Source organism: Pituophis catenifer, unplaced genomic scaffold (assembly GCF_029215685.1).
Source record: "Pituophis catenifer annectens isolate HBS135680 unplaced genomic scaffold, rPitCat1.0.hap2 SCAF_17, whole genome shotgun sequence".
NCBI lineage: Eukaryota > Metazoa > Chordata > Lepidosauria > Squamata > Colubridae > Pituophis > Pituophis catenifer.
Window position 1 is genome coordinate 1523987 of NW_027256897.1, and position 14239 is coordinate 1538225.

Sequence of the window (14239 nt, forward strand, 5' to 3'; positions counted from 1 at the left end):
CTGCGCAGTAAAGGAAACCGAAGCTTGAAAAATGAAACCACAAGGCAGGAGACGGAGAACCTTATCTAAGATGGATCTGAGGGTTTGCAGAAAGAACCGTGGGTGGAAAAAAAAAGACCCCAGGTTTTTTTTTTTAAACAATGCGCTTCCTCGTTTCTATGTTTCATCATTGTCCGCTTGCGCTCCTGACTTCCTCCGCATTTCCACACACCTGAGCTCTTTCAAAAGGGAAGGAGGTCGCCCTCATTTTACCACCAGCAGAAAACAGCTAAGAGAGGATGGGTACCCTTGTCCTGACCCTTCTCCCCCCCACCACTGTGAACTCCGTTGGCCGGTCTGACCCAATTTATGGAGAGGAGTCCATCCTTCAAACCCAAATGAGAGATTGTAACAGTATCCGAGTTGGAAGGGACCTTGGAGGTCATTTAGTCCAACCCCCTGCTCACAGAGGAGACCTGTACTAGGGATTCGAACCGCCGAACTGCCGTCCTTTCTGATCGACAAGCTCAGCATCTTAGCCACTGAGCCACCTAGCCAGATTGTTTAGTGCTGTTGTGGTTGTTATGATTTCGCCGTTTTAGCTTCTCTCCAAAAGACAGAAGCAGGGGAGAGGAAAAAAAAAAAAGAAAGAAAATCAACTCAGGGCTTTAAAAGCGTTAACTCGTGCGGGCGTCCTCCTGCTAAAATATGCATCTATCCAGTTGGAATCGATTTTCAAAACAAAACAAAACAGAAAAAGCTGTGTTTTGGTTTTATTTTCACAAAGCCGCTCATATTTTCTTCCCGAGAGGATTTAAAGCACAGAAGCGTTCTTTGTTGCTTACATTCTTAAAACAGAATCTCAAGCATAAATTAGAGATCCACGGGGCAAAAAATAAGTTTTTTTTTTGTGGCCGGGAGAAAATTATATCAGCATATCGTGTGAGAGCGACTATATTCTGCAATAGCATCTATTCGGACAAAATAGGGAGCACTTGGCAAACGGCATTAATTATTCAAATAAAAAAAGTGTTGCTCTTTTTTTCTTTTTCTGAGCTTTATTTTAAAATTTGCCATGTTCAGTAAGTGGCACAAACAGATTTCCTCCTGCAGCTCAGCATGACCAAGACATGCCCTGAGGACTAGGAATTGTTCGTTCTGAGTTCAGCTCATCCAAAGTCACCCGTGCATTTTCCAGAGGTTTTTTTTTTTTTCAAAGTCATGAGATCTAGAAACTTGGAGGAGAGGAAGGGAAGAAAATCAAATTGCTTTTTCTATGCCATGTTCCAGGAGGAGAATGAGATAAAGGAGAAAAAGGAAAAGATAGGAGGAGATGGATAATAAGCAGGAAAAAAGGAGGAGGAGAAGGAGGAAGGAGGAGGAGGAAGAGGAGAATGATGATGAGGGAGGAGGAGGAGGAAGAGGGATGGGAAGAGAAGGAGGAAGAGGAAGAAGAGAAGGGAGAGGAGGGAAAAGGAGAAGGAGGAAGGAGGAAGAGGAAGAAAAGAGGGAGAAGGAGGAGAAGGAAGAGGAGGGAGAAAGAGGAGGAGGAGCAGGCCCTCTACACAACGGGCAGATGTGCTGATGGCTGCATTGAATTCTTAGACATTTTCAGAGGAGGAGGAGGAGGAAGGGGAGGAAGAGGAAGGAGGAGGAAGCAAAGAACAAAAAGGAGAAATAATTCTGCAACCCATGCTTCATCCTGAACTCCCGTGCTTGCCACGGCAGTTCCACGACACTTGCAAGGCTGTGCAAATGTCGAGGATGCGAGAACGATGGGTCCCTGCAACTGGTGCATGTTACTTAGACGCCACCCTGTAGTTTGTACATCCTGCCTCCTCGTCCCTTTGTGTAAAAGACTGAAAACGGAGGAAGCAGATTCTTGGCCCCGAGGCTATCTTCCTGCCCATTCTCTCTCTTCCTTTTGTTTCTCTGTTTCTTCCTCTCCGCCTGGTTTGTTATGCAGCCTCACTTCACTCACTCACACACACACAAACTTACGCAGCTCCATATTTTGCTCTCCTGCCCTCGGGAAACCTGAGGCCCAAAACACAAACCAACAACCCCCTCCCCTCCTCATTGTAAGAAAAGAAAAGAGGCAAATCAATTCCCCTCGAGTGCAAAAAAATAAAACAAAACACAGAATAGCAGAGTTGGAAGGGGTCTCAGAGGTCATTTAGTCCAACCCCCTCTCAAGCAAGAGACGTTAAACCATTCTGGGAAATTTCTCTTCTGGAAAACCTCCGGGGATGGTGCAGCACTCACAACTTCTCTTTTCCTGCATAAAACAAGGGTGGATATCGTATAAAAAGGCAAGGAGATGAGGTGCTAACGGAAAAAAAATTAAAAACGATGCCCCCCAAAAGCCATCGACTACATTCGCTTTCTGCGATGCTAAAATAAAATACGATTTAAGTGCGCGTGGCTTCTGCAGTTGCTAACCATGGTCCCGTCTCAACTTCCTTCTAATTTTACTTTATTATTATTATTATTTTGCTTCCGTTCAATCGCGTCCGATTCTCAGAGGCCGCCTGGATAAGCCCCTGCCGTTTTTCTTGGCCAGGTTTTGCAGAAATGGTTTGGCATTGTCTCCTTCCTAGGGCTGAGAGAAAGTGGCTGGCCCCAGGTCCCCTGGCACAGCTTACATCTTGCCGTGATAGCTTTGACACAATCCAACAACTAGGTTTGCCTGTCCCAGGTCCTTGGGAGGGACCAAATCCAGACTGTGCAACCAACTGTGATAAGAATATATGTACCATTTCTCTACCCGCAATAAAAATACCTTATGCCACCAGACTCCAAATTTTGGGCTTAGACAACTTAGAACTATGCCGACTTCACCTAAGCATAGTACATAAAATTATCTGCCACAACGTCCTTCCTGTCAGTGACTACTTCAGCTTCAACCACAACAATACACGAGCAAATAATAAGATACAAACTCAAGGTTAAACTGCTCCAAACTCGATTGCAGAAAATATGACTTCAGCCACAGAGTGGTCAATGCCTGGAATGCACTACCTGACTCTGTAGTTTCTTCCCCAAACCCCCAAAACTTTAACCTTAGACTGTCTTCTGTTGACCTCACCCCATTCCTAAGAGGTCTGTAAGGGGCGTGCATAAGTGCACCAGCGTGCCTACCGTCCCTGTCCTAATATTCCTTTTTTACTTACTCTTTTCATGTATTCAAATTATGTTTACACTTTTACCTGTTATCTTATATATGCTTGACAAATAAGCTTATGATGATTATGATTACTTCTGGTTTTCTGAATCAGTTTGACAGAAACGCAACTCGGAAAGGTTTCAAACTCTGAAATGCACAGAAGACACAAAAACTTGGCTCGACAAAATTCCGAGAAAAGAGGGATTATTTTTTCAGAGGAAGTTGAGTCAGGAGGGTGGGTTAAAAACACGCCTCACGGCTTCTGCAAATGCAGCCCTCATGGCAGAAATAAGATTGCCCGTTTGACTCAAAACGTAAGCGTGCCTTCATTTGGGCATCTTCGAGTTTGGGTCAGGAGGCAACTCCAGGTATTCTGGTGCTATTTTAGGATTCTGGGAGTTAAAAAATCCTGCAAATCCACCAGAGATTTTGCCCCACAACTTCTGGTGGCAAGCTGTTCCACTGGTCAATTGTCCTCACTGTTAGGAAGTTTCTCCTTAATTCTAGGTTGCTTCTCTCCTCGATTAGCTCCCATCCATTGATTCTTGTCTTGCCTTCTGATGCTTTGGAAAATAAATTGACCCCCCCCCTCTCCTCCGTTGTGCTGACCTCATGTGATCAATTGTGGAAATTTGGAAATCAATTGTGATCGAAAGTCAAAGACTATCTGTACATAGAACTGCCTCGGAGAGCGAGATGGGCACCCTATCAATTTAATTTAAATATATAATAAATAGGATACGCCGCTAAATTGAATTGATTTTTGCTTCGTCGCCTGAAAAAAAGGATACAGGACGATGTTATTTTTTTTTAAAAAAAGCTCAACATCTCCAAATGGGCTACGAGGAAACAAGAGTTTGCTTTCCTCCTACATGAATTTGTCTAATGTAAAAGACAGTTGTTAAATGCAACGGGATTTAATTGGAAAAGAATAAAGTTCTCGATTATAAACACACCCACACACAGAGCTTTTATGATTTATGGGTGCACAAACAAGATGGAATATAATCGCTGGGTAATAACAGTTTATGTCCCAAAGCTTTGCTTGTTCAGATCCATATTTATGGATTTCATGCTCGTCACAAGACAATTGAATATGAAGTTTGGCGTTTTTATCAGATACCGGTTTATAAATAAAGCACTGAGAAAACCCTGCAGATATAATAGATGTTTCCTAGCAATCAATCAGACGGGAAATCATACATGGATTTTCTGGATGGGCCAATTAATGGATTACGCTATTAAGCAGCCAGACATTTGAATATATTTGTGCTGACACAGATAGCCCTCAACTTACAACCATTCATTTAGTGCCCGTTCGAAGATAAAACAGCCCTGAAAAATGTCCATTTTTCACACTTGTGACCATTGCAGCATCCTCTGGGTAACTAATATTTACAACGGTTGCAGTGTTCCCGAGATCATGCGATCCCGTTTTGCGTCCTTCCAGTGATGGAGGTTTTTAATTTGATAACTTGGTTGACTTATGCTCTAAAACGGGGTCTCCAACCTTTCAGACCTCAGGGACCACTAAATTTTAAATCCCACGGACCACTAATATGATCTGCCTAGTGACCGGCTGGGTGGGCCTGGCTAGATGGTCATGTGACTGGGTGGGCGTGGCCAACTCAATGTCACTCGCATCGAGGGGCGCCTCGCCGGTCTCTACTCACCCCTCCCTGCCCGCCTGGGCTCCTTAGGACCCCAACAGGAAGCAGTTGTTGGAGCTAAGCAGCCACCACGAGAAAGAGTTGGCAAAACAGCTGGCTCAGCTCAAATTGGATCTGACCGAGAAGGAGGCTCAGCAGAAGCACCTCACTGAGGACTAGGAGCATAGGCTTTCCAAACAGAGGGAAGACCTGCGAGAGTGCAAGGCCAGGTACCGGCGCCTGGAGTCTCAGCGGGCTGAGATGGTCAGTCAGTTCCAGGCCATGAGGCAGCCCCACTGGAATGAGGCCCTCCACCAGCGGCGCTTCCCTCCAGCCTTCGCCCAAAGCCCCACACCAGGAGGCCGAAGCAGACCCCGAGTCGGAATTTCTGCCCCCCTCCAACCCACACAAAAAGACCCCGAAGGGGGAGACTCTCTGCAGCAACACAAACGTTCATTGCACGTATCTCGCCCAGGGGCCGTAGTTTCAGGACCCCTGATTTGGTGCAATAGAACAAATGCAAATAAGTTTTCTGCGGACCACCAAAATTTTCTCGCGGACCACCAGTTGATGACTTCAGGTCTAAACCAAATGTGACTTAGCAGCTATAGCCTGGTTAAGTCCCGCGTGGCTTTGTGTGATTTGCAGAGAAGGACCAGTTTCAAACCAAACCAAATTGTAAGCATTTCATGGTACCGAAGACCGAATCCCACCCCCACACCCCCGTCTCTTCCAGTTGTAGAAAATTAAAGCTTGAACTCAACGCTGCCCAGCAGCCCTTCCAAAACTAACCAGAGAAAAGGCTGCCTTCCATAACCACAAATACACACACGGCAGCCACAAGTTGTTGAAGTCTATCATTAGAACAAGGGCCTACCTAGATGGTTTATGTCCAAGAAAAAAAACAGAATGTTGGATTTCTCTGTTGGAAGTCAAGGTGGGTGGTGAAAGGAGGTTAGACAGGGAGCCAAAAGGGTGCTCTGAGATACTCAAGGGCTAGTTCCTGAGGAGGAAGAGGAAGGAAAGGAGGAAGGAAGGAAAGGAGGAGGAGGAAGGAAGGATTGAAAGATGGTGAAGTCAGGCAAAGAAGGAAGGAAGGAAAGGAAGAGGAGGAAGAAAGGAGGGTGGGAAGGAAGGAGAGGAGGAGGAGGGAGGAAGGATTGAAAGATGGTGAAGTCAGGCAAAGAAGGAAGGAAGGACCAAGAAGGACAGGCAAAGAAGAAGGAAGGAAGGAAGGAAAGGAAGAAGAGGAAGAAAGGAGGAAGGAAGGAAGGAAGGCAGGAATGATTGATTGATTGATTGATTGATTGAAAGATAGTGAAGTCAGGCAAAGAAGGAAGGGAGGAAGGAAGGAAGGAAAGGAGGAGGAGGAAGAAAGGAGGGAAGGAAGAAGGGTGGAAGGAAGGAAGGAAAAAAGGAAGAAAAAAAGGATTGAAAGATAGTGAAGTCAGACAAAGAAGGGAGGGAGGAATGAAAGAGGGAGGGAGGAAGGAAGGAAAGCAGGAGGAGAAAGAAAGGAGGGAAGGAAGAAGTGGGGAAGGAAGGAAGGAAAGGATTGAAAGATAGTGAAGGCAGGCAAAGAAGGGAGGGAGGAAGGAGGGAGGGAGGAAGGAGGGAGAGAGGGAGGGAGAAAGGAAGGAAGGAAGAAGGGGGAAGGAAGGAAAGAAGGAAGGAATGAAGGATTGAAAGTGAAGTCAGGCAAAGAAGGAAGGGAGGAAGGAAGGAAGGAAGGAAGGAGGAAGGGTGAGTGAGCGGCCATATAAATCTTTCTAAAGAAAGAAAGAACTATATCTGCCCACTATATCTGTATGTATAAACAGGGAGCAAGGCACACATGTTAGATTGATGATGTTCGCTAGCTGGGTCATGAAACGTCAGAAAGAAAACCCACCAAGCTCAGAGCTGCCGCCTATAAAATAAGCAAATCCCAAACCTCCTCGGCACTGATAATGTTGCCTAGATTGGTCACTAAACCACACAGTTGTTAACCAAACCTCACATCAGCTCGGTTTGTGCCCCGAGACGAGCAATGAGAAAGCAAGCTCAACTCCTCAGGCTGAATTGTCATCTATTCTTTAACCAAAAGCAAATTTGGCTTTATAAGCCACTGATTATGGCCTATCGGTATGAGCAAAACAGGCCACTACGTTCATCCAACTATCCAAAGTAAACATGGCTTATATAATGAGATTCATATATCCAGCCGGTGACTGGCTTGATTTCATATCTGAGGCCAAAGAAAATGAGGTTTCCTTCCCAAATCCACTGTAAAGCTTTAAGTGCGCATGACACTACAACAGAATCACGGAGTTGGGGAGGGTCCTTGGAGGTCTTCTAGTCCAACCCCCTGCAGTCCCCTTTCCTTTCCAAGCTTCTGACAAGAGCCAAGAAAATTCAATGAATGAAATATGCGGGCGTCACTCCCTCCCTCCCTAATTTCCCTTTCCTTAATTGATCGCAGCTAAAAAGTTGTTTGTTCTCCTTCTTGCTTTTTATGTGCCTGTTTTTTCCCCTCCTTCCCCGGTGAACATGTGAGTCAAAGAGAAACAGGAAGTCCAAAGACACCCTCTTTCATCGTGAATGTCATTCTTCCTTAAAATTCTTTTGCTTTTCTGGTCCAATTTGCCAGCGAATACATATTAAAGAAGAAAAGAAATCAATTGAATGTGTTCAATGAAGCCAGTTCAATATCCTCACTATCTTGGGTTAGTTTCAACTCTTTGTATTTTTTTTTTCCATGCTACCCAAGCCCGTTCGACTAGGTTACCATCTTGTGCAAAACCAGAAAACGGTGACTTCAGGAAAAAAAAAAAAAAAGATTAAACATGTTGAGTGAGCACCCACAGCTCCGACTGTTCGTAAAACACACCCATGTGTAAATTGTGCTTCAACGTCTCTGGGTTTACACAGGCACGGGGTTGCATTCACACCAGAGGCCAAGGCCAGCCTGGCTTGATTTTGGGGTTCGTTCGGCTGTGGGCGCAGAGGAAGGGACTCCCCTCAACTTAATTCTGAAAGTCGGAGGGAAGGGGGCTTGTCATGAAAGGAGCCTGGAACTCATTTCCATGGTGGGTAAAAAAAAAAAAAAAAAACCTTCGAAGAGATTCCAGAAACGTCTTTTAAAAGCAGGAAAAGATGGACGGATAGACACCATCTCTTCAAGAGAAGCAGTCAAACTGATCCACATCACCAAAAGGCTGGCAGAAACCAGAAATAAATAAATACACCTTTTCTTCTCCTCCACTCCCCCATTAAATAAAATATTTTTTTTCAACCTTTCTCTTCCATCCAGATAGAGTCCTCAGCACCACCAGCCAGTGGCATCTCCTGGCTGAGGACATCCATACCTGTTTGAAAAGCTTTACGATTAGCACCCCTTTAGTTAAAACCTGGTTAGCTCTCTCTCTCTCTCTCTCTCTCTCTCTCTCTCTCTCTCTCTCTATATATATATATATATATATATATATATATATATATATATATATATATATATATTTAATTTTTTGATGAGGCAGCGGTGGCGGCAGGAATCAAAGCCGGGAAAAGGCATTAATTCAGGAATTAAGTGAAGCCACTGCAAGAGGCGGGGGGACAGACGGAGGAGAAAGGGCTAGAAAACATGGGGAAGGGGAGGTGCCTGCATCTAAGACCCCCCCCCGTCCATAAAAGAAGGTGCAAATAAATCGCAAAATAAAATCAGAATCGGCCTCTGGTTTCTCCAGAGAGTCAGTCCTTTAAAAAAACCCAAGCTAGAATATCAGACCATCCTGATTTTTTTTAAAAAAAATAATAATATTATTTTAGCGAAGGAAGAAAGCAGAATATTTTTTGGGGGTGGTGGGAATAATTATCCCCCTCCCACCACAAAGGTCCCCCAGCTCTCTGGCCTCTCTCTCAGGGCTGGCTTTCCTTGGCTTCGCTTCCACGCCCCACTCCCCACACCCCAGGCAGCCCCCCACCTCCTTTTCCACCCAAAGACTTCAAGGCTTAAAAACCCACCAACTCTCACCCCTCCCACCCCCCAAAAAAAGCAGCAGATTTCCGTCCCGCGGTTGAGAAATGCGATTTTTCTTTTTCCTCTTTTTTTTTTTTGCCTCGGACGCTGCAAACCCCAACCTGGGGGGGGGGGGGGGCTCGTGTCCTTCGCGATCTCATCAGTGGAAACATTAAAAATAAATAAATAAATAAAAATGAATCGCAGCCGAAGGGACCAAGGCACGCGCTTGGCCGGACATCACCCCCCCTTCCCACCCCAAAAGCTCCAAAAATATATATATATTTTTCTTCTTCTTCTGCATTTTTAACTCATCGGGAGGAAACGGATCGGCTGCAAACCCCCCCCCCCCAAAAAAAAAAAAAAAAAAAAAAAACCACATACGCTTTTGCAGACCGTTATTTTTCTCTCTCTCTCTCTTTTCTCTCTTTTTTCCCCACCACCCACCCGGGGGAAGAAAAAAAAACGCAGCGAAGGAAAGATGAAAAATCCCGTCCCTGCAAGTTTGCGCATCGGAGACTCCCGGCCTGCGGAGGGGGCTGAGCCAGCCACGAAGACCCCCCTCCCCTCCAGAGGAGAAGGGGGGGGGAAACTCCCGCTCTCCCCCTGCTGTCCAAGGAAGAGCCCCCCCTCCCCAACCCCAGGCTAAAGCCTTGGCACTTTCCCACCCCCCCATTTCCAAGGACACACTTACCCACAGCTCTGTGCCCCAGTTCATGGTGCCAAGGAGGCTTGCGGAGAGCGAAGCGGTGGGGTGTCTGTGGGGAGGGGGGGGTCCTCTTGGAAAGCGGCTGGAGGCGAAGGGGAGGGTCTTTTGGGGAAGGGGGGTCTTCAGTTCAGCCCCTTCTTCTTCTCGCTCCCGCCTGGCCCCGTCGGAGGCGAGCCCCCTCCCGAGCCGCTTGCCCCACTGGCATAGGCTGCCCAGTTGCAAGGCGAAGGCAAAAAAGAGAGGAGGGGAAGGGGGCTTTCCTCCCGCTGGGTCTGCCTGCCTGCCTGTCTGTCTCTCTCTCTCTGTCTGTCTGTCTGTCAGGTGGCTTCCCACCCCTCCCTAGTTTAAAAAAAGGAAAAAAAAAACCCCAAAACCCAAACTCGGACTTGCTATCTTATCTGCCCATCGCTTCCTCCGTCCGGAGGCAAATATATATATATATATATAAATAAATGGTTCTAGCAGCAACTCTGGAAGGCTTGGGGAAGGGAGGGAGATTGACAGCTCGGGGAAAGGGGAGAGCGCGCATGCGCCGGGGAGGGGGGGTTTTTTAGAAAGGAGGGGTGGGGAAGAGAGAGGAGGAGGAGGAGGAGGAAGAGCAGGGGGCTCCGGGGATTGCGCAAGCGCGAGAGAGAGAGGGGGGGGGGTCTTTGGCGCGCGCACACACAAACATATACACCCCCCCGACCCTTAAATGGGTTGAGCAAGACTGCAGCGCCTTTTTGCAAAGCTTCCAGCGCAACCCTGAAGACAGCAAGCAGCTGGTGGGGTGGGGGGAGGGAGATATTGGGGGGCTCAGGGCAAAGCCCCCCCCTTAGCCTGGCTCTCGGGAAGCGCAGCGGACTTGATCCGGCTGCGCAAAGGCGAACGCGATGCGCCAATTCCTAAGGCGTGGACCGCGCAGACGAGCTGGGCGCAAACGCTGCTCGGTCGGAAGCAGATCGTGGTTTAACGGGGTGCTGCTGCAGCTGTTTGGGGCTGGCCGGGTGGACGTCACGCCCCCCCCCTCCCCTGTCAGCCGGCCTGGGCTGTCCAAAGCCTCCCAACTACGATCAATCCATCAATCAGGACACATCTGGAAGGGACCTCAGAGGTCTTCTAGTCCAGCCCCCTGCTCATGTAGGAACTCTATACCATTTTGAGACAAATGATTATCCAGCCTCTTCTTAAAAGCCTCCAGTGATGGAGCACCCACAACTTCTGGTGGCAAGGAGTTCCACTGATTAATTGTTCTTTCTATCAGGAAATTCCTCCTAAATTCCAGGTTGCTTCTCTCCTCGGTTAGTTTCCATCCGTTGCTTCTTGTCCTGCCTTCTGATGCTTTAGAAAATAAGTTGACTCCCCTCTTCTTTGGGGCAGCCCCTCAAATCGTGTCCCCCCCCCCACCCGCTAGTCCTTCTTTTCTGTAGACTTTACAACAGGGGCTCAACAGGTGGTTGCAAGCCCTAAACTTGGTACGAAGTTAGCCCCTTGAAGGCTTTCCTGGTTGCCCAACCATCTCAACCTGTAGGCCGGTTCTGGGCAACGCCCGGCACGATTGGTAGAACCGAAGGGCTCTGGGAGGTCATCTAGCCCAGCCCACCTGCAGGTTCACACAGTCGCCTTATGTGACGTTGCCGGTTTGGCCAACGGTCCCACCAGGCAAGCGAAGGGCAACAACAATGTGGGTGTTTGTGCGTGAAAACAGCCATTGTTCTTTGTGGGAGCCGCTGCGAGGCCTCCAGTCAACAAGAATGCGGTGAAAAACGCCCAAAGGTCTTGCCTGCGATCGCAGTTGTGAAGGTGCCGTAGAGCCGGATAGGAATTAAAATACCTAAAATACGTCTTATTCGGGAACCCCTTTTGGAGACCCAGTTTGGTTTAGTGAGTTCTAGGCCCGCGTTAGCCATGAAAAATGGCCAATCACCAGGAGTCAGGGAATTCTAGTCTCACCTTAGCCATGAAAGACAGTTGGGTGACTTTGGGTGAGTTCTAGTCCCACCTTAGCCATGAAAGCTGGTTGGGTAACCTTGGACCAATCACCATGAGACTGGGAGTTCTAGTCCCACCTTAGCCATGAAAGCTGGTTGGGTAACCTTGGGCCAATCAGCAGGAGACTGGGAGTTCTAGTCCCACCTTAGCCATGAAAGCTGGTTGGGTAACCTTGGGCCAATCAGCAGGAGACTGGGAGTTCTAGTCCCGCCTTAGCCATGAAAGCTGGTTGGGTAACCTTGGACCAATCACCATGAGACTGGGAGTTCTAGTCCCACCTTAGCCATGAAAGCTGGTTGGGTAACCTTGGGCCAATCAGCAGGAGACTGGGAGTTCTAGTCCCACCTTAGCCATGAAAGCTGGTTGGGTAAACTTGGGCCAATCACCAGGAGACTGGGAGTTCTAGTCCCGCCTTAGCCATGAAACCTGGTTGGGTAAACTTGGGCCAATCAGCAGGAGACTGGGAGTTCTAGTCCTGCCTTAGGCATGAAAGACAGCTGGGTGACTTTGGGCCAATCACCAGGAAACCTGTGAATTCAAGTCCCGCCTTTGGTCTGCGAATCAGCTAAGTCCCTTTCTCTCAGTCCAACCTACTTCACAGGGTTGTTGTGGGGGAAAATAGGGGAAGGGAGGAGTCTTGTGTGTGTTTGCCGACTCAAATTATTTGCCAAAAAATAAATAAATAAAAAGGCAGGAGATTAATAAATAAGAACAATAATAAAAACACCCATAAGTCCCTTTCTCTCCTGAAGAAAAAGCTGTCTATAGGACACGTTAAACGTTGGTTCTGTTTATACGGCAGAAAGTCTCTTCCGAATAACCGTGGTCTGCGCCAAGTTCGAATCCTGCACCACTGAACCGAAGCATTTTTCTTCTCCTTTCTGCTCCTTCCTCTTTGACAAAGTTTAGATGGTGAGCCGTTTGGGATCATATACAGTGTAAACAAGCCGTAGATTTTTATAGGATTTTTATGGTGAAGCGACAATTCGAAGTTAATAACGGCACTTGAAAAAAGGGACTTGCAACCGGTTCTCACACTTATAACTGGCACGGCTTCTCCGTGATTGCATGAGTCTTATCGCCCGATAGATTATCAAATTTTGTCTTGTTTTTTCTTTGGCCGAGGAATGGATAGTAAAAATCAATTACAGCAAGTGAAGGGGTTTTTTTTTTTATTATTAGATGGATGTTAATTATGAGGCAGCGGAAGGAACAAATTTTTGCATATTTTGACCTTGGTGTTCAAGGATCAGCCCAATTTTAGAAGGCGCCAGTCATTTTTGCATAGAAACTGAGAAAAGCAGAATTTACTCTTAAAAGTTTCAGAGAAACAGCCCATCTGAAAACTGGCCGCTCCATTTGACATGAGCGATCCAATGCCTATTTTATTACTTGCAGGTAGTCCCTGACTTCTGACCATAATTGAGCCCGTTGCTAAGCGAGACAACTCTTACTGCCGTTGTTAAATTAGTCGAATGGTTGTTAAAGTGAATCACGTTTCCCCGTGGACTTTGCTTGCCAGGAGGTCACATAAGGGGATCACATGACCCCGGGACCAACAGCTATCAATGCCAACTCCTCAAGGTTCACTTTGCCACATTCAAGCAGCTTCAAAGGAAAAAAACAACAACAAAAATTTGAATTATGATGATCAGTTTGGTGCATTATAGAAACTGAATCAATGTTCAACCGAGCACGATTTATCGTAAGGTTGAACTAGGTCAGTTTTTGAAACGCAGTAGTTCTTAGATTCCTCCATTAGACAATTCATTTTTCAACCGGTTTATAGAACCGTTTGAATAATTAAGCAAGAAGCTTAATTATTACAACAGGAAGTCAAAGTAATTAATGAGTCCTTAATTAAATGTCTGCTGAAATCTAGCAAGGAAACACCAATAACTGTATTCCCACGACATCTAGTGGCGAAATGGAGAACAACAGTCAAATTCACCCTGTGCTGTATTCCGGTCTTTTCCCCACTGAATAGAATAGAATAGAATAGAATAGAATAGAATAGAATAGAATAGAATAGAATAGAATTAGAGTAGAGTAGAGTAGAGTAGAGTAGAGTAGAGTAGAGTAGAGTAGAGTAGAGTAGAATAGAATAGAATAGAATAGAATAGAATAGAATAGAATAGAATTTTTATTGGCCAAGTGTGATTGGACACACAAGGAATTTGTCACACAAGGAATTCTATTCTGTTCTGTTCTGTTCTGTTCTGAGGCCAGGTTTTGTATCTCGAATGAACACAGCGACTAAGCCATGGCTTTATCAATCACATCTTGGCTAGTGGGTTAACACCTATCATGGTGCATTTATGTTTTGATGCATCAGAGACGGCTGTAGGGCGATAAGTAAGAATATCAAGTATACACCCCCACACCTTAAATACCCACAAGTGTATACATCCACACTCACAAGTTGACTATATACATTTGACTGCGTGAGTATATGAATATAATTGACTATATATGTAAATAGGTCAGATATATATATATATATAAAGTGTTTTACCGAGACACCTGGTCTACTCCAACATGTGGGAGAGAGCATTCTGCTCTCTTTTGCCTTTCAGCTCCAACCCAGGAGCCCTCAAGCAGTTGCATCCACAACAAACTATATATATATATAGTTGTCTATACATACATATGTATATATATATATATATATATATATATATATATATTTGACTTGATAGGAATAAAGTTGAATATGTCAATATGTGTGAATGTATATATATATGTAGGTAGCTGTCTATACTTATATAAAT

At 46.0% G+C, this 14239-nt stretch overlaps 1 protein-coding gene across 1 annotated transcript in view; it reads right to left on the reverse strand.

Moving 5' to 3' along the window:
• The window catches only part of FNBP1 (formin binding protein 1), a 62950-nt gene extending 52978 nt beyond the window's left edge, over nucleotides 1-9972 (reverse strand). The window contains exon 1 of the mRNA XM_070955795.1: nucleotides 9483-9972. Coding sequence (XP_070811896.1) covers nucleotides 9483-9506 — 24 coding nt within the window. The 5' untranslated portion in view covers nucleotides 9507-9972. The remainder of the gene's footprint in view (nucleotides 1-9482) is intronic.
• Between the last annotated feature and the right edge of the window lie 4267 nt (nucleotides 9973-14239).